The following is a 21,453-nucleotide window of genomic DNA, read 5'->3' as shown; positions in this document are numbered from 1 at the left end:
AATCCGAATTTCTGTAACTTCAATGTTGCCTCTTAAAAACTAAGCAGCCCTGAGCATTGTAACTTGTCAGAAACCTTAGGAGATGGAGAGATGTGACTCAAGAAGTCATTGTGAACTCCTCCTGTTCACTGGCATACAACAAAATACCTACATCAGAAGTCACTGCCAGTATTTGAACATGGGCAATCCCTGTCCCTAGGTTATACTTCTGTGGACAGTTTCAGCTGTTATGGAAGATTTGTTGTTTCATTATGATTTAAACTGCACACAAAATATTTAAATCAGGATGCAGCTCTAAACTTTTCAGTATCAGATTATTCAAATGCATATCTCTTCACAAAGGGAGAAAAGTAATACATGTGGGTTATTATGTTTTTTAAATTGTAGCTGTATTCACCATGTCATTTCCCCCTCCATGACTACAGTTCTTCATTCTTTATGTTTCCCATGCACCAACTTCTTTGCAAAGGCAGAAATGGCAGTTTTCTATAGGACAAGGCAATTGTCTTCAATTAAACGAGAAAACCCTGGTGTTTTATTCTGATTTTCCCTTTGTCTCACTTCTTTCAAAAGGTACCTTTCGAGCAAATGTGGAAAACTGTGAAAAGGCCAGTGTGTTTTTGTAGCATTTTAATTTTTTCTTCCCTTTTAAAGAGCAACAAAAAATCCCTTCATACGCAGGCTTGCCTAAAAAGGCACATGTTTCCGAAAGTTTTCTGCTTGGGTGACTACGACTTTGTAGAAGCTGAAAGGAAGCGGGGTGGGCAGAAGAAATGCTCCTGATTGTATAAGAAATGAACCTTCGCCCAATCACTTTGTGTTTGTGAAGTAAGGTAACTTTCTGTCTCAGTGAAATTCTAAAGCAGTAAGGTATTTGGACCCTTTCTCTTTATTGGTCCTCAACAGTCTTATCAGATTTATTATTATTATTTCAGAGTAGGCTTCAAGTTGTAAGATATAATGCCACTCTGGGCAGAGTGGGGGTGGGAAATGTTCCCAAGCAGATGCCTTTAAGAGACAGAAATCATGAATTTCTTGAATTGCGACCACTCTGGGGGTGGCTACAATGACTTTTCGACAGTGACAGTAACTCGGCCTTGTCTTTTCGAGCCCTTCTTTCCCCATTCACTCCGGAAAGCTGCTTAAACGCACTTAAGCGCATTAGCATTTGGATGCTTGGGGACCATATTGACCCTCATTTGGAAGGTTTAAATGAGTGAAAGATGGAGCGATTTGTTAGGGCTTTAGAAAACCAGCTTTAGAGAGCGGCGGGTTTTCCGCTTTGGTTTGTTCGGGTGCTTGTTCTAATCTGGTGTGCTGTTTAAAGGCAACCAGACTGATTTGTGACACATGAGTCCAAAGGGCTATTTTTGGGGGCTTGACCTGATTAGCTAATTTGTGCTTTGAATTTCAATGGTTGGTATCAGAAGGGAGTGCACTTTGGGAATGGCTTGCTGGTGGATTACCTCACTGGTAACTACATACAGACACAGATGGCAAAATGTTAATTACTTGTCAAAAGAGACAAAATGGGATGCGAGGCAAATTGTGAGGATGTGTGGAAAAAGTTATTAACTCTGGGGTTAAGTAAAAGAAAATGAAAAGCCATGGCCATATTGAGGGCTTCTCAGCCTGTCGAGATGATGATAGATGATAGATACATAGATCGATAGGTAGGTAGGTAGGTAGGTAGGTAGGTAGGTAGGTAGGTAGGTAGGTAGGTAGGTAGGTAGGTAGGTAGGTAGGTAGGTAGGTAGGTAGGTAGGTAGGTAGGTAGGTAGGTAGGTAGGTGATAGATAGATAGATAGATAGATAGATAGATAGATAGATAGATAGATAGATAGATAGATAGATAGATAGATAGATAGATAGATAGATAGATAGATAGATAGATAGATAGATAGATAGATAGATAGATAGATAGATAGATAGATAGATAGCCAACATTAAAGTAGACTAATAGCCCAGTCCAGATATGGGGGCAGAGAGCTGCGCAGGCTTGTGCCAACCCATTTGCCCACCCCACTAGAATAAATGGCACCTATGCTGGCAGGGAGAGTAAGCAGGATGGCAGGGGGTTGCTGCAGAGCTCCGTGGTGCCCAACTGGAAGGGTCTTTTGCCCCCAGAGTAGCATTGACATAAAGGAGGGTTAGGGGTATTCCTGGAGGTGGAGCCGACAGTGGTTGGCTTCAGCTGGGCTTTCAGTTTAGGAACCCCCCCTGTGCAGTCCTGTAACTTACTCTACAAAACCATGTGGCACAAGTCACTTTTTTCAATGGAGATTTCCAGATGCCAGCGGAGGTTTCTCCCTTGCTGCTTGCTGTGCTGCCTAGAATTCCAATGGAGGTGGTGTGGCACCACCTCCCCACCCTGTTCCCAGCCACTGCAGAGCTCCCCCCCTCCCCCAGTCTGGATTGGATTATCCACCATGTTCATTTGAGAGATTATGTTTTAAAAATGGCCTGAAAATTTTCCATTGGTTAGTAATACTTACTAGCAAGGTAATATTACTGTTAGTAGAGGTTCAAGTCTGAAAAGGATTTATATTAACAAGATTGTTTTATTATTGTTTTAGGAGGAAGGAAAATCCAGTGTTTATTTTAATATTTGTATACTCAAAAAGAATAAGAATTTGTATTTTGTGCTATACTAACAATTGGAAAATGGAAATTATAGAATGTCACTTAATTTCTGTCTCCAAACTGCCTGTCTAGCAAGTACTAATCTCTGTATTTTAAGATCCTAGGGGAAAATATGATGCACTTTGATAGGCAAAATATTCTCAGTACTTGTGGCAGTGGGGTCAAATTCTGAAATTCGCAAGTAACTGTAATGTAACAGTCCCAAACGAAAAGCCAAGTGAAATCTGAGAGCATCTTCAGAAGTTATGCATTGGTTTGGAGAGGAAGTTACATGTGACTTCTCTGTGTAATTCCAGTTTAATATCTGAGGCAGGAATTCATTTGACTTCCTCCAGGGAGATTTGTAAGTTGCACCTATTTTGAAGACATGTCTGCTGCTGCAATGTTCCAGTTTCAATGTTCCACTTGTTCCTGAAGTATAAAAGAGAGAACGAACCTTTTGGTCCTACCAACTTGAATCAAAGCAAAACAGAGGGTGGAAATTACATGTATAAATATGGTTGGTGTCAAAGTGTAAAAAGTTTTTTTTTCAAATTAAGCTTCCAAGTTACTTTTGAGCAGAAGGAAGAAATAACTAAATAGAAGTTGCATGAATAAGTGATTTGACACTACACATAAATGTGTTCTATGTTTAATTTCCAGTCTTCAGGCTGATTTTGACTAGGGCTAATGGAATGTTTATTTCTTCATAAGTGAACTGAAATTAGGTGCCTGCAACTTTGATTTTAATTTATAATTTTGTTCAGTCTTTTAAAATATGTCTCTCTTTTAAAATATGTACTGAACTAGTTTTAATTCTTTTCTTCCCTCTGTGTGTACTCTTCTTTTTTTATCAGACACTTTGTGCGAAGGCTACCATGCAGACTGTCCGGGCTGCCGATACTAATGAAGTAGTCAAGCTAATATTCCGTGAATCTGATAATGACCGAAAGGTATGTAACCAGCTGTAATCTGTGTCATGAACGTTACCATGGTTGGAGATTTTTCAGCCTTTAACATTACAAGAAACAAAAACCAGTTCAAGTTGCATATCCAAAACATACATTCTGAAATCCACTATGGAATGCAATAAGTGATATAGGACTCACTTTCACATTAATGAGGTGATGGGATCCTCACCCTCCCCATGTAGTCTTGACTACTGATAATTTCTTGAACTCTCAGCAGTTATCCTTTGTGAGGTCTTCACAGTTCATTACAACCATCACTTTGAATATGCAGCCGTTTCCCAACCGGAGTGCATAGGTACATCTTCGTTCCGGAAGTTTTCTGAAGGCTTTAATGTATCTCGAATTAATGAATCTAGATGCTGCAGCATAAAACCTCATAGGGCAATTATCCACTAGAGAGTATATACAGCTTGTACTTCTCAGATTAATTTTCTGAGTGCAAATAACAGATGAGATGGCTTCAGATTTTCCTAATGGTCTGCTTATAGTGGATAAAAGAATGTGAGGTATATGTCCCTCACTGATATGGGTCTTCAGAGGTTGATTTTTCCTGCCCTGCTTGCACTTTGGAATGGTGAGAAAAGGTAATGGTCATTGACAAATGTATTTATTTCAAATATTTATGTCCATCCTTATTTGTTTGGACTCCAGGTGCCTAAAAAAACCACTAACAGTTGCAAGGATGCAAAGCATAAAAAGCAATGCACAGATTTAAATAGGCACACACTAAAACACACACATATACATAGTTAAATCTTGAGGACGTCACACCCAGGATTTGGTTGTTGAGAAGAGTACCACCATCCAGACATCTAGACATCCAGATTTAGAGAATGAGTTTCTTTTCTGACTCTAGAGTTATTTTTGGACTATTATTCACACCATTTCGTTGCAATGAAAACTGCATAAACGGTAGGAAATGATATATCCATAGATAATATGCTTTAAATTAGCAGCAGCTGCCAGTAGTTAATTTGCTATGGCTGCAAATTGCTTCTGATGTTACTTTTGAACCACATGGATATTAAGGGTGTGAAGACCAGGGGGTGCACAGGAAGTACATGATTACTAATTAAGTTTGAAGATGGGAGGAAGAGGCTAGAAAAAAAGATTTGAGAACTCAGTGGAGGTTTCTGGGCTAGAAAGTTAACTTGGGTAGAAATACGGTCATCAGACATTTTCCAGAGGTTCTCAGAACACTTTGAGTAATGAGCAGTGGAATTAATGCTCACACTCTTTACACAAAGAGTGCTCAGGTGGCAACTGTTCTGTTCATCTGGATTCCCCCTGGAGTGAATGTTAGTCATAAGGCCTACTTTCACTCATTGACTCGGTATTCCTGTGGCTGAACTGTTCATTCTGCAAATTGATTGGTCCTCCATAGAAAAAAACTAGATGTCAGGCAGAAGAGCTATAGGAACAGTCCTGAAGCTTCCAGATTCCTGAGAGCAGATACAGTGATAATGAAGTCAACATTCAGTGTCCCAAACACAAATTGTGAAGAAATACTTATATTCTTCATGTTTGCATGCTATTACAGTGCCATCTTCCCTTACTACTATTGCAAACTACCTAATTTCTGACTAGACACATGTAGACAAGTTTAATGAGGCAAAACAGATTTACCTAACATTTCTGCAGTGCAGGTTTATACTTTTGCTTACACATAAGGAAGAGTAAAGTGAAATGTAGCGTTCAAAAATGGATTTTACAGAGCTCATTAATTCAAAAAGACCCCTGTCTAAATAAAAGAACACTGAGAGACTGTGGCTGTTTCTACACGGGTGGAATACAGCACCCCAGGGGTGCTAAAAACTGCGTCCCTGGGGAGGGGTTCACACAGCCGACGCTGCTGCGCTGACCTCACCACCCCCGAGTGGCGCGAAGGCGTTGCTTCCGAACCTCGCTCCCTGAGTGAGGTTTTTTGGAAGCAGCGTCTTCCAACCGCTGCCGTGCGGCGGCAGCTGGATGGCGCCATTCCCCCCCACCACCACCATCGCGGAATACCGTACCAGTCCTCCTGATTTCCGGCGCATCACAGAGGCCAGGGGGACACGTCCCCCTGGCCTGCGACTCCAGAGCCGCCACTCCAGCCTGCGGGGGGATGTCCCCTGGTCTCTGCTATGCGCTGGAAGCCAGGAGGAGAGGTATGGCGTTCCACAACGGCACAGCCTGTGCAAAGGCTGCACCACCGCCCGCCACCCATGCGAATGGTCCCAGGGGGCTGCGTCGGCATTGTTTATGCCGACGCACCCCCACTTGGTGCCCGTGCAGAAAGGGCCTAAGAAAAGCAAGTCGGAAGAACTAACTTGTAGAGACAATGTAAAAACTGTACAATTTGGGAAACTTTTTTTTTCTTTTTGCTGTTTTTAAACTCTGCTTCATTTTTTCAGGTCATGTTACAGTTAGAAAAGAAGCTCTTTGACTATTTTAATCAAGACGTTTTTAGAGATAACAATGGCACTGCGGTAAGTTTTCTGATAACGCTTCATTTTATAGATGTAGCTTTGGGATCTTCAAAGCATGGGGTGTCACAGCAGTGTGACTGGAAAAACACTAGCCCGCTGACAATCCTGACTGTGGCAAACCCATGCTTTTATTTTATTTGTTTGTATATATTTAAGTTTCTGAAATGCCTTGCAGCCACAAAATAGGTTCACAAAGTGATACGCAATAAAGCGAACTACAAATCGAAAGAGACCACAGGGTGTGAAGAGAAGATGCTTAAGCTGCCTCCTGTACTGTTTTCCCAACATGAAATGGCCCCAGGGAGCTGTTATTTGTCAATTGGGGAAACTTACATAAACTGATGGCTACATATAAGTTGTCCCAGCAGTGCAAATCATAGCTCCCCAGAGCTGTTTCAGTTTAGGCCAGTCATTCTCAACCAGGGTTCCGTGGTACCCTGGGGTGCCGTGAGCATGTCCCAGGGGTACCATGGCAACACTACCGCCCGCCCCCCCTAATTTTTGTGGTGTCTCACACCGGCGCCAGCAAGGACATGGAGCTGGCCCATGGGGCAGGGCCTGCCACAAGGTCAGCAGCCGCCACCACCCCTAGTGCTTCCCTTCACCCTGGGAGGGGAAGGTGGGGGTGTGGCAAGCAGGGGCAATGGGAGGGGAAGGTGGAGGATGGCGGCAGGGGTACCGTGAGATATGAAGAGTGAGGTCAAGGGTACCCTGACCTCGAAAAGGTTGGGAAACACTGGTTTAGGCAGTTAGCAGGGAGAGAGGCTTAAGCATCTTTTCCTCACATACCATGATCCTGATCTGAGCTGTACTCATGTGCCCCTGGGAATGACATTCCCAGCAGAGAATTACAGGTGCATATATCTGATCCAAAGACCTCATGGTGACCACAAGTCTGCCACTTGAGCTTTGTGAATATGTGAATCTGCCTTCAGCGAAAGATGAGAGTTCAAGGTTGATGATTACCTTTGATACTCTAGTACAAAATATACAGGTACAAAATTAACCCACCTCTTGTAAAATATGACTACATGTTCAGTTCTGTGCTTATTTCTTGTTCCTGTTCAGAGCACAGCTGAATATTTTAAATGGCCAGTTGCCAAACTTTCCACATGCCTACCCTTCAGACTTGAGCAAGGGTTCATGAAGAAAGCTGAGAAATGGCTCCGAGAGTCCTTGGATTTCTGTTATGCATTAGATTCTTTTTCTCTTGAAGAATAATTTTTTTTCTGTACAACACGAGGGAGTTGATGAAACATCCTTCTAAATGACCAGGTGTTCAGAATAGCCAGACACTTTCAAAACGGACTGTCATTTCAGCTCAGACTGCCTTTTTGGACTGCGCTCACACATTTCTTCTACTTTACAACTGCTTTGTGAGGTTCGACATTCAAAACTCTTAACTCCTTGCATCGTACATCTATTTTATATGTATTTTAAAATTGAACTTCATACAAACAGAAAGCAATTAACATGACATATGTAATGTGAGAAATGTTATTTGGTTTCTACCTTAAACAAAATTTTATCATTTCCTAACAGATGTATTGTTTACCTTCTAGAACAGGAGTCTGCAACCTGCAGCTCTCCAGATGTTCATGGACTACAAATCTCATCAGCCCCTGCCAGCATGGCCAATTGGCCATGATGGCAGGGGCTTATGGGATTTGTAGTCCATTAACATCTCGAGATCCGCAGGTTGCAGACCCCTGTTCTAGAATATTGGTTTGGAAACAATATGTAGTTCCCATTTTAGTTCTTTTTCCTGTTCTTATGGAACTGGCAAATGATTTCAGTATTTTCCTTACATTAAAAGATTGGTTACATTTTGCCAAGGTTAGCCAAGATTTAAACTCCATTTGGATTTAAGCTCACGATGATCTTTTTTCTATTTTGTATCCATTATTTCGAAAGAAAAAACTCAGAGTACAGCAAAAGAATAAACGCATTTGGTTCTAATTTATCCATACATAGGATCACTGAAAGTGCAATCCTAAGAATTCTTTCCCGGAAATAAGCCCGATTGAATAGACCTGAGTAGGATTTTGAATAGATTGGCTTAAGATTGCTGTGAGTCTCACAAATGCTTATTTTGGAAGTTCAATGTTCATTTTAAGCTGTTTTAACGGTAGCATTAATATAATATTGGGGAGGGGGTAGAATTATGGCTGAATATTTCATGAACAAGCATTTAGAAGCAATTGTTAGATCAGCTCTTCATAGTATGAAACTTCAGGCAGAATACAAGAATCCAAAATGTTACCATCTCCAAAAGTTATTTTTCATACTTTTCCTCATTTGATTGATAAGTCGTAGAAAAAAATGCAGTGGGTGTAATTTGGGGGAGGGGGGGTTAATTATTTGTTTTGCATCTTTGCATATAGCCTTACAATGCTATTGTGAATCAGTGGGTTTAGAAGGCACTCTGTTCCGTAGTGCATTGTTAATGAATCATAGCCTGATCCCACGTGAAAAATATTTATTATCAGAAATAGCAGGAGAACCGTAATCTCAATGGTATCTTGGAAAAACACAAAAAAGCTTTCCATGTTTACAAATTGGTCTTGTAATGTTCGTGGCCTCTTACCTTCTTCTGGTATAAATTAGCAGTGCTCCATTGTAAGCCAGAAGCCTCAATAGTATTGATGTTCAGAGCAGTAAATCTGACTAATAAAGAGATCTACTGCACAAACTAATTCCTTAGAAAATCAGGTATTGGTGGAAGCATGTATTTATTGCAGTTTTTTTACCAACATGAAGACAAGAACACTTGTTATCATTTAGGAATGAAATTCTCCTTGTCTGTTGAAATCACTTCATAAAGTGTGAAAATGATCATGTTGTGTAATGTTTATGTTACTTATTGATCTCCAATCATGCAATGTTAAGGGGAGGAACTTTGTTCTTATACAGGGTCACTGCCACATCATGCTTTAAGATTATTTTGCATTCACGTTAGAGGCACACAGTTACATTCTGAAGCAGCTACACACAAACAGGGTTTTAGTGCAAGGATTCACTCTAACCTATCATGCAACTGGAAGTAGATCCTGTATGTGCCTTTTCTCCAATCAACTTAAGTTGCACATATTAAACTTTGGTTTAATAGCCATGTATCCAAACACGGTAGCCATGTATCTTCTCCCTTCCTGGTAGGAGGACAAATGGTTTTTCTCTATCCTGCCTACTTGTCTCCCTATAGGAAACCCACCTCCTGCTTCTCTTTATCACGTGATTAGCCAGAGCTCCCCAGAGCGCTGTGCAACTTGTAGTGAAAATGATGTGCATATCTATTTTGTGACTTTTCCTCTCACTTTGCAAGGAAAGCAAAGGGAGGCAGGATGCATTTGGCTTGCATTGGGGTTTTCTTGCTCCTCCCCACCTTCCCTGACCCACCCAACAACAGTTCCTCCCATTCTTCAGGGCAGCAATTCATTGGAAGATCTTTCTCTTTTTTTAACATTGCTGAGCTATTGCTGGAGCAGTAGACCAGTGAAATCTAAGCTAGACCCAAAACAGTATATATCCTACCCACCCACCCAAAAAAAGCAGCAGAGAGCAACCTTCCTGACTGGAGGTTGCATAGAGAGAATGGGCAGGTAAAATGGTGGCTTGGCTCAGCTGAAAAAACTTTGCAGCAGAAAAATCCCATTTAAACAAAAAAAGTGGGAAAAGCCTACTGCAAAGCTGATGGCTGCGGGTTAAGCACTGCATGCATAAAGGGCTGTTAGCTTGGATCTAATCAACATTCAGTTGAAGATGCTGGAGGATGCCATTTTCCTTCCAGTTGTCCTTTTCAACCTACATGAAATTGATTCCTGAAGTCATGCCATATAAGGATTGCTATGCAGGGGGGAAAGAGTGAAATCACCCCTCTTAAATCAGTAAAGGTGCTCTTACAGATAAGAGAATCAGGAATAGTTTGCCTTCTTTCTCCTCCTCAATACCATCTGTGACCTTCATGTCTTTTTTTTTATTCTTGTCCCATGACTCTAGGAATTATGTTCCTAGAGGTCAAAGAAAACTACTGAGAGGAGAGAAAGTCCATGCTTGTCCTGATAGCTGGTTGGAACCAAATTGTTTATCACGGGGCATGGCATATTCCATTTCTCAACACCTACAAAACATGGTTGTAGAACCGGCAAAATCTCAATACAGAACAACTTGAAGTCCCCTGTATCCAACATGGAGGGACCACTATTCCTTCAGCAAGGTCGTAAAGTACGTCAGCATGCAGGGATCTGCTTATGCAGCACAATAATCATATGATGATAGGCAAGCAGGGATTTGAAATCTCATTCTTGCTGCTGAGCTTAAATGAGCTCCTATCATTGAGATCTTCAAACGGTAGGACCATACTGCCTGTCTGGGGTTGACATATTAGGACACAATCGTTCCCATTGTGTTTGAGGGCACACACAAGCATACAGTCCTGGTGTAGTACAACATGAATACCTAGGAACTTGTCAATCTAAAGTTAATATTATCTGCTAAATATATGAGTAAATAAAAACGAAACATTGCTGGCTATCCACATACATTACAGATACTCCTTCTGTGAGAGCCAGCCTGGTGAAATGGTTGAAATGTCAGACTAGGATTGGGGAAACCCAGGTTTGAATTCCTGCTCTGCCAAGGAAACTTGCTGAGTGGGGCCAGTCTCATACGGTCAGCCTTGACCCTTGCAAGATTTGGATGGGAGCTTTCCAAGGAATAGTAGGGTCACAATGCAGAGGCAGGTAAATGGCAAATCATCTCAGAACGTCTCTTGCCTTGAAAACCACACAGGATCGCTGTAAGTCAGCTGTGACTTGACAGCAAAAAAAAGCAAGGGTGGGGGAATTTGAAGGCATTATGTGAAAGCTATACTTTAGCTCAGTTTTATCACAACGCTATCTCACTAGAAATGCCAATATCTATACACAAGAAAAAAACTCACCCTTTTTTATGTAGCCTATGTGTATTTCTGTTTGTTTTTTTAAAAACTGCTTGAAAGATTGTAATTGTATTTGTGCAGCATTTCACTACTTTATTTTTAATGCAAAGGACAATCACTTGTGTTTATGGCAACCCTTTGGCATGCTGGCAGCATTTCAAGCAACGGTTGGGTTAATTCTCCATGCATGCCTCTTCATGGGTTTGCTTGCAAAGGCGCATACGGACAGGCCGCTTTAGAACATTGTATTTCAAAATCTGTTGCCATTTCATTCACGCACTGAGAAGCAGAAAATCTTCCCGATCAAGAAGGGAAGAAAAAGATAAACGATATAATGAGCCATTGGAGATAATCTAATCTTCATGGTCTAGTTAAACACGCAGCACCATGATCACTAAAAACAAACTACCTATCTAAAAGGATAAATGTCCCTGGGCCAAATTCAACCCAAAAAATCCATCGCATCCTTCATCACCCACCAGCCTTGTACCCGCCTGACAGAAATTTAATTCAAGCTGGCTCCTGAAAATAATTATTGTATTTTAAGAGTAGTAATCATTGGTCGGGACATGATTGAATGTGTCCATGCCTATTGACTTTTTCTATGATTTATAGCTTTGTTTAGTCGATATTCCCATCGAAATTGTATAATTAATTATAAGTGGGGCTGTCAGGCCTGCAGGATGGAGTGCCCTGATGAGTATTTGGGAAGATTAAATTTTCCTTAGCTATACCGATGCAAGGCTTGGGAATTTTCACAGCAATATGGCTGCTGGATAGAGATGTTTTCTTATGTGTTTAGCAACTGCTTTAGCTCAAGAGCCATTGATTATTTTTTTCCCGGAGCCACCTTTTTTTTTATCAGTTTGGTGTTTCTTCAGCAACAGTGGAATTTGTGCCAGTGTGACAACACCTGACGAATATTTATTGTCAACAGGCTACTTTATCATTGTCCATACACTGTTATCTTCTCTTTTTTACATCGTAATCTAGAAGAAAAATGCTCAAGAAAGATGTAGGAATGGTTGGCACACTTGTGAAAAATCGCAAACATATGCAGATGGTTAGTTCAATAGAAATACTGTACAATTTCTGTTCAGAGTTGTATTTTACTAACAGCTAATGCCCCTATTTTTTTTTCTCAAGGTAAGGCTTATTGCAGTCAGTTTAAAGACCAGTGCTATTCGGTTTTTTTCCAAAAGCTTCCTTCCAATACAACCATGAATTCCAGTCTTAAACACATTTATCTGGACATCATTTCATAGTAAATGCATTTAGGACTGTTAGAAAAGTGGGTTAATGGAGCTGTAGTTAAGCCTACGAAGACCAGAAATAAATCTTATGTGTGGGGTAAAATAATATTGTCAAGTAATAAAATATATTGGAACCACACAATGGCACTACAGTGTATATCTTGTTTATACAAAAGGAACTAGAAAAAAATAGAGGTAAAGCATGGCAAAATTTCCCTGATACAAATCCTTTCTGACGTTCTGATATGATGTGCTTCTGTTGAGATGCAAAAACTTAGAGCTGCTCCTCTTTAATCTTGTCCAACTTAATATACTTAGTGCAGAATTTTGTGCACTGAGAGTCCCTAATAAGAAACATTTATAGGCTGCAACCCTGAGGGTCAACTGGAACTGGTTTTGCTTCACACACAAAAAAGAGCAGGGTGAAAGGGCTGCATTCTCTAAAAGATGTCATACTGTCAAAAACTACCCCCCCCCACCATAGAGATTTCTCCAAAAAGTTGATCTTCATTGTACATGTCACCTCCCTCACTCAATAGTTTATTTCTTGATGACTCACTGCTAAGTGTCAGAACAATCAAAATCATTATGTGAGGAAATGTGGAAAGACCATGTTCTGTCTCCGTTTTTATTCATGATGGCAATTTCACACTTTCAAGATGTCACCTGCAAGATGCCACCTGCTCATACTGTCATTGAATCATAAACATGTAGACCACAAGGAAATATACTTTTATTAGGGCAGTATTACTCAGGTGCTTAGTAGTCACATGTAGCTTTTGACATGCTACCTATGGCTCTTCTGAGCACTGTTCCTCAATGTGCTGCTCATCAAGTTTCAGAAAAGCTTTGGTTCCCAACTTGAAACAGCTGTTACTGGAGGACAGGAAAGCTGTGAGTATCCGTGAGTTGCAAACACTATGTTACAGATGGAAGGGCAAGTCCTGTCCAACAACTCCCCACCCTCCTCTGCAACCTCTGTTGTCTCCTTTCAGTGACTGCATGGCTTTTAACATAGGTAAGCATTTATTTTAACATGCTACCTAATCAAGAGTTCTGGAGAACGTGAAAGCTTGCCCACTGTTTTGTGTGCAAGACCTGACTTGCAAGACTTTCTCCTTGCCCCAAGCATTGGCCGTGGTTCAGCAGTGGTTTGGTAGTGTGGTATACAAGATATACAGTAGTCATGTGGCTCTTTTGGTTGATGGAAACTATGGCTCTGTACACGTAGTGGAGTGGATTCTACTGCATTAGAGAATCAGAAAAGTGATGCTTTGAATCCATCCCCTGAATTCTGCATAAATGTCAGCTGCTGCACTTCTTTGATTTGTTTTTCTTAGTCCAAAGAGCATGCCTGCATGGAGCCCAATGTTTGCTGTGATATACCTCTGGGTGTACGCCTTCCCTAGAAGAGAGGACAGCATTATGAAGATATCTCCTAAAAGGAAGCATTAGGGATGTATCTCTCTAAATGAGAAGGTATCTCTTCTCATTTACAGAACTGCCTCCTCTGTTGATGTGAAAAGAGACAGTGCTGCTATTGTGGATCACAATCCCACCAACACAAAATTTGAATTGTAGATAGATAATCAGGGTTGTTGGACTAGTGCTCAAAAGTAACAGTATTCCTTGAACATTTGAAAGCATTTCTAATGCATCTTCTCTACAACTGATTTCTGTTATGATGTCACTCTGTTCCCTGGTAAGTTCAACAACAGAAGGTAGAAAAAATGTTAACTATACAAGGAGAAATTACAATTGCTATTGATTTGTGTGAAAACACCTGCCTGTTCAGCACCCATCTATATATATATATATAAAACTAACCATGAGTTTGTTACTCACACCCTAACGCAGAAACGGCTGGACAGATTGCCCCCAAATTTGGACACGGCATGGCTTCCCATTGCGGGCACGTTTTCGGATCTTCACCGGGCTCACAAGTCACACTGGAGCCTGGTAAAAGGGACGTTTCCCCAAACCCACAGCAGACCAATGAGGGGCTGCCGTGCTGGGGGGCGTGGCTTGGCCGCCTTCGCAGCAGCGTGCATGCACACGCCAGGCGAACCCACCTGCTGCCAGAATCCCCCAGAAACACACCGGGACAAGAAGGAGGAGCATTCCAAGCTGAGCCATTTGGAAAAGCCGGTACAGCTCTCCCCTTCCTCCTCCCTTTCCTGCCTACCTCCCCACAGTGAGCCGCAGCGAAGCCACAGACTGGTTTCCAAGGTCCGTCTAGAAAAGGGAGCGAGTGGCTGCGTCCTCCTGGAGGGGAAGAGCAGTTAAGTTAAATAGGGAGGTTTGCAGTCTCTCACTTCCCTCATAGCTTCCCTGTGTGGACTGCCGGTGGCAACCTGCTTGCACAGAGGGGCGTTAGGAACAACCAAGCCGCCCCAATCAGGGAACGAGGAGGTACTCTCAGCCACACCAACAGCTCCAAAACTCACAGGGAGAGGAAGGAAGAGTGTTTCCACCCAAACGGGCCGACATGGCCTCTCCCCTTCCTCCTCCCTTCCTTTCAGACCTCACTGCCCTCAGCCACAGCGAAGCATGGCCTGGCTTGCTAGTTTAAATATATAGCAGCAATTACATGTTTTTATTGACTATAGATGGGGGATTATCTTTATAATGTCCAACTAGAATCTCAGAATAAGGGCAGATGTTGCACCTGTTTATCTTCTTCATGCATTTCATATCTAGGGCCAGTGGTATAGTGCCAGGGGGGGCTCTGCAGAGGTGTGGCGAGGGTGTTCTGGGGGCGTGGCAGGGATGCGGGGTGCACATGTGTCCTGGGTGCAGCTCCCCATCGTTCCGCCCCTGTCTAGGACTAAAAACTGCAGCTGAGGGGAAAAATCATGCCTTGGCTATTTTGTTTCATTACATATCACTATTATAAGAAATTAACATGTTATCCTAAAATACTAACGGTGCAATTTGGGAACCGGGGGTGGGGGGGGGTAGCGAAAGCGCTGTGGAAATTGCATGATGCCATCACTAGGGGCACTAATCGCGACACTGGGGAGACACACAGCTAAACTTCCCCCAAGTGTGAACGTAGCTGCAGTGCCAGTTCTCTTCCGGTGCTGTTACCCATGATGCACCAATGGGGGTGTTCCCAGGGGACAGAGCTGATTTTAGTCGACTTCCTGAGAGATTTCAGCACAGGAGCGCACCCTTTTTCACTGATGTCGACTTAAGCCTAAAAGTGTAGCACAACCCATTGTGCTTCATAGAGGCAGCCCTCTGTGGTTTTTCCTCACTTTATATACTTCACACGGAGCTGCAAACCACCTTGGAGGTGGTGGGGCTGCGCTGTCCTCAGCTGACCCCACTTCTGTCTTGGGCTGCTCTTGGTCTCTAAACACTGTTGAATAATTTAACATCAGCATTAGCAGAAGGTCAGATCAAACTGATGAACTCATGTCTGACTGGTAGAACTATTAATGATTACAGCCTATGTGGACTTCCTATGAAGGACTGTATTCCTAAATCTCTCTTTGTTCCTCAGTCTTCCCTCCTCTCCAAGTTGAGCTCAAGAAGTTGCCAACCCATGCACAATTTTTGCACAGTTCTAAATGCTTTAACAGAATTCAAAGGGGCTTCAAAAATAATTGGGAGTCCCTAGAAATACTAATTAAACATCACAAACTTTCTAGTTTCCTCCTGTTCTTTAGGTTGCTAGGCAGCATCGTAAAGGAATTGTTTTGGAGGTTGGCAGCAGTCAGATTAAAAATAAAAAATAAAAATCAGCATGATAGTGCTTTTCTTTTGCATGTTTGAAGTGTTCCTGAATGCTCAACCTTCCAGCTCAAGCATGAGATGAAGGGTTTGAGGAGAAGGATGACATGTGCGCATTCAGTATACATGTGTCCTGGCTTACTGCCAGGCAGAGATATCAGGCTACAGCATGGAGCTGAGTCCAGTCTGAGAATCAGGTTTCAATGTCAAAAGTCCATTCCAACGGTCAAAATACACAGAATTAACAAGCCGGAGGAATCGTGCAGAAGTCACGTGCCTTGTTGCATCCAGGCAGGGATATTCTGTGAACCTGCTTGATATAGGCTCTTCCAGCATGTCAGGCTTCATCCTGTGAAGACTGGTTCTGTCTCTGAGCTGCAGAAGGTGCCGTCTCTGAGCTAGCTTCATTTAACACGCAACAACTCCCTGTCTCTACCTTAGCTGACATGTAGACTCAGGTGAGCTAGGTGCTTGAGTCTCTATAGCTGGAGCAGGGCTGGATGCACGGCCTTCTTCTGCAGGCACTTCTGGCTCTGAGTTTTGACCTGGCTGTTGTTCAGCCCGTAAGGGCCCTGGTTGCTCCAAGTCCAGCCCTTGTTGGTTCCCAACCTGGTCTGGGCTTACTGGGCTCTTCCCCAGAGGATTCATTGCTCTCTAGGGGATGGCCAATGACACCATATTGTATCATATGAGATGCCCATGCCCCATTGTGCATACTGAACTGGAAAACTGATAACTGTATGAATCAATTGATCATTTTGCTCCTCAGGGATTGGCTGAGCTGCTGTGAGGTACAAGGGTAAGGAAAAGTTCAAGGGTAAGGAAAAGATGTAAATCCAGCCCTTGACACTGGTTGAGTTGGCATGATGTCACAAAATTACTTCCCTGGAAACTTCCCATAGACCTAAGAGTAAAAAGGTGATGTGGGAAAGCACTATGGGGAAGCAAGAACAACCCAAATTCACAAAGGGACTCATATTTCCTGGAGGCTGTCATTAGGAGAAAACTTAATTCCATTTTGATTTGGAGAGTTGCTTAATCTCTGTTAAGATCAAGAATTTCTTTGATTCAGTGGGATGTCCAAAATTACAATAAACTGTCATGCAGATCTGTTCAGGCTTCCATATGGGTTTATTTAGTTAAAGGACTGAAAATATATACTGTAACTATCAAAAATATTAATAGTTTATAACAAATGAAGAGCTCCTGAAGCATATGCTAAATGCTTGGCTCCATTCAAAGTAAATCTCCAGTTGCTATGATTATTGTGGATAATTTTTGTGATATTTGCATTCTGAAGAGAAAAGACAAAATGGAGTACAAAATCAATGCTGTAAGTGATTCCAAAATTTCAAAATAATTCGATATTGACCTTTTTTTTAAACAATCCAAAATTAAACAATAACAGACATTGAATTTAAAAATTATATCCTACAATATAGAGAAGGAGATATGGTAGAATTTTTGAACCAACAAAGACCTTTTATGAAGGTTTGATGAACAGGTGTGTGAATGGGTGCGCATGAAGGTTAAGGAACTGGCATCACTGAAAATGTATTAATCAACAGACAAGATACAGCACAATGCACTCTTCCCAACGGCCTTGGCTCTGACCCTTTTAAACATAATGGGAATACTGTCCACTAAGAACTAGATTAGGACGATCAAAGGCATTTCATCAGGGTTTGACTTGAACCCTGATCCCAGAGGTGAAAAGGCAGAGGTTTATCCACTAAGCCATCCAGCCCCATCCAGATAACATCTTTAATATGATGTATAAGAGCTAAATTAAGAGAAGGGGTATGAGCTGGTTGCTCCACATCACATCACATCACAAATAGTTTTTTCAGAGGAGGAAACCTTCAAGCAGTTGGTATATTCACCTTCTTAAATTAGAGCTGTTTGGGAAGGAAATTGTGTCACGTAATGTAACTAATAAAAGCTCAGACATGCAACCAATATTTCTTTGACCATAACTCTGTTTTCTTTCTATGGTGTATGGCATGACATGCTTTTGGAATACAGTAAAAATTAATATGCTAACTTTTAGTATATTCTCAAATAGAAAAATAAATATGTGCAGATGTATACCTAAACTTCCAGGGAAATTGCTTCCCACTCTAATGTCTAACAACTTTCCTTTCCATTCATATGACAGCTTCATATCCGATAAATTTCACTTTCTGTATTTTTTTTTCCTGCGAGTACACTCCATTTAGCTTGTGTTTGAGAAATGAGCACAGACTAATTTTCTTTCTCTGCCTTGGCCATTGGCTTTGGTGCCCAGTGAGGTCACAGAAGACGGCTGGAGTGGATTTGATGAAGGAAAGGGGCAGTGGTGCCTACATGTCATGGATGTGAGAATATATGGAGAGCACGAAGGACTGCAGTTGTTAGAAGTAGCAATAGGAATCGCGTGAGAGGGATTTTATGGAGGAATAAGAGAAGGGAGGGAAGGACAGGAGGATGACTTGAAGTAAGAAAAATAGGAGCTGATGGAACAGGACCCCATCAGCAGTATCATAGTTGAAACTGCTGTGTTGCATCACAGAATGTTCCATGGGGGAGCTATAGGGCCTAAACGAGAAAAGAGCTGTCTAAGAAAAGATATTCAGCCTAAACATTAGGAAGAACTTCCCAATGGTAAGGGCTGTTCAATAGTGGAATACATTGCCTCAGAGGGTGGTGGAATCTCCTTCTTTGGATGGTTTAAAACAGAAACTGGATGGTCAACTGTCAAGAGTGCTTTGACTGTGTGTTCCAACATGGCAGGGGGTTGGACTGAATAGCCCTCCTTGTCTCGTTCAACTCTATGATTCCATTATTCTTCCCCCTCACTCTGAATTCATGTAGAAGATAATGTCTGAACTGAGTTGTGGTTCTTTGAGTGCAAGGTTTTATCTAACTCTGGATATACAGTGTATTAGAAAGAAAGAGAATGATAATCTAGTATTAGAAAAATCGCTTATTACAGATAGGCAGTATCAGAATCAGGGAAGTTATATTTCCATACATTGACATTTCAATGGGCCATTTTACTCAGTCATTGTGACGCTTGCAACTTCAAAGAGAAAGTGGCATATTTTGTTTCCTGTTTGTTTGAGGACATTAATTAGTTCAAGTTTATGAAATACCCTGATCCATGAATATTTCCCTTCCACTATAATTCTGAATAATAGAAATAATATTTGCCATGGACTGTGTACTATGCCAGAACAACTCTCTAGCCTGTCTTGCAACTATTTTAATGCTCTATGATAATTTTTTGCAAGATTATCTCTCATTGTTGATGCTTCCCCCCGCCCCTTCCTGAAACTTCATTTCCCTTCTGCAGCTGTGAATTCTCTAGTGGTTGCTGCAGATGGATTTGATAAATGCTGCTAATATCACCTCCTGATCTAACAATGCTCTGACTTTGGTCTGTAGGTCTTGATGAGTAATTGCTGTTGTTCTACTCGAATGACTGAATTAAGTTGCCCTGTTATAAAGGGTTTGTACTTGTGTGATTTTAGCCAAGGCAGCTTATACTATTGTCCCTATGGGCACAGATCCTTTTTTTTTTCAGAGTACATATTTTGCTTTGAGACAAAGCGAGCAATATCTGCGCATCTCGTTTAGCTATTCAGACTATGTTCATTCTTCAACAATTTGAAAGGTCAGATTGTTAATTTCAAATGCAAATAGAATCATTTGATACATTTACATTCCGGACAAATACCCTAGTAGGCCTACAGCTTGTCCTTGGCGCGCTGTAGTGGAAAGACTTTTCTATATTAGGTCTTCCTTTCTTCAAACAATAGAGATTCATTACATATGAAACAGTTACCTCTAGACTCTTCCCTGTGCAGTGGGCTTATAGAGGGTTCTCCTTGCATTTCTCTGTCTACACACGAGGAGGCACTCATTCCTTTCCATGGAGTTTTTCCGCAGAGAGCTCTCCACGCTTGGTTCTCTTAACTATGTCCATCAAGTGATTCTTAAATGCACATATCTCATTACACCCAGTAGTCAGGACTGCTGACTTAGCCCTTTCAGCTGCACTTATGCAATATTACTGTTCCAAAAGTAATCCCCCCCCCCCCACACACACACACACACATAACAAATGAAAGAGGCAAAGCAATTTCCTGGACCACAGGATGCTAAAGAAGGGGGCAGTCCTGGAGTAAATATTCTTGCTTGCCTTGGAAAAAATGGAAAGTGAAAGCGGGGCTTGAGGAAACAGGCCGTACAAGAAATCTTGCTGCAACAGTCATTCTCCCCCAGCAAGCACATCATGCATAATCAGCCAGGAGGAGGAGCAGGAGGAGCAGGAGCAGGAGGAGGAGGAGGAGGAGCAGCAGGAGCAGGAGCAGGAGCAGGAGTTTGGATTTATATCCTCCCTTTCTCTCCTGTAGGTGACTCAAAGGGGCTTACAATCTCCTTGCCCTTCCCCCCTCACAACAAACACCCTGTGAGGTAGGGTTGAGAGAGCTCCGAAAAACTGTGACTATCCCAAGATCACCCAACTGGCGTGTGTGGGAGTGTACAGGCTAATCTGAATTCCCCAGATAAGTCTCCACAGCTCAGGTGGCAGAGCGGAGAATCAAACCCGGTTCCTCCAGATTAGATACACGAGCTCTTAACCTCCTACGCCACTGCTGCTCCTTGTAACTTGTTGCTGAATCAACTGATGGGGGAGAGACTGGCTGATATACCTGTGTACTACTACCACAAGCCACTGTCTTCCAGCCCAGTTGTTGTTGAACTGTGTTGTGCTAAAAACTCCTATTCCTAGAAGCTTTCCCTTTTTTTCCTTTTTAATTCAGTTTTATTTAGAAAAAGTTATGTTCCTCTCCAGTGCTTTCAATTAAAATAATAAATTAAGGTCAGTGGTACACTTTTTCTGTCTGAGATGGTTGTCCTCTTCCACTGAGCATTCAGTTTCACAAGAGAAGCACATGGAGCAGTGAGGGTGGTGGTGGACATCTGGATGTGAGGGCAATATGGCTGCAACATCTGTCACCCCATTGATCATCAGGGCTAATTTGGCTGATCTGACTGGATAGGTGGGTGTCCCTTACCTCCCTCACCGCTCCATGTGCATCCCTCCTGAAGCTGCGTGCTAGGTGGAAGAGGACATCTCAGATAGAAGGAATGTACCATTCTTCAGTCAAGGGTACATGATAGTTGTGTTCCCCTGCTAAAAGCTCCAAACAAGCTCAAGATCCATTAAGAACAAGCTTGGAACCTGCAAGGACTTGCAGAGGCTACCTAATTCCCCTCCCTGTACTGTTTCTTATTTCCCTCCTCCTGGCAGCCTCTGCCTTTCTCTGTTTCCTTCCAGCTATGCATGTGCAAGAACCGTTCATGCAGTTAGATGTTTCTTTTAAGTTTTCCCCGCACCTGCTTGTATGACTGAAGAAGCAAGCTGTGTTTGTGTTTAAACATATACCAAACAGGATTCTAAACAGTGGAATCCCTGC

The 21,453-nt window shown here is 42.0% G+C and overlaps 1 protein-coding gene across 2 annotated transcripts in view; it reads left to right on the top strand.

Moving 5' to 3' along the window:
• The window catches only part of INPP5A (inositol polyphosphate-5-phosphatase A), a 309,623-nt gene that overhangs the window by 241,438 nt on the left and 46,732 nt on the right, over window positions 1-21,453 (top strand). For both annotated transcript variants that reach the window (XM_048505609.1, XM_048505610.1), the window contains exons 10-11: window positions 3,480-3,575; window positions 5,987-6,061. In XM_048505609.1, coding sequence (XP_048361566.1) covers window positions 3,480-3,575; window positions 5,987-6,061 — 171 coding nt within the window. The remainder of the gene's footprint in view (window positions 1-3,479; window positions 3,576-5,986; window positions 6,062-21,453) is intronic.

The sequence above is a fragment of the Sphaerodactylus townsendi genome, linkage group LG08, assembly GCF_021028975.2.
Source record: "Sphaerodactylus townsendi isolate TG3544 linkage group LG08, MPM_Stown_v2.3, whole genome shotgun sequence".
NCBI lineage: Eukaryota > Metazoa > Chordata > Lepidosauria > Squamata > Sphaerodactylidae > Sphaerodactylus > Sphaerodactylus townsendi.
The sequence above is the reverse complement of the archived record's forward strand: the minus strand, read 5'-3'. Positions and strand labels throughout refer to the sequence as shown.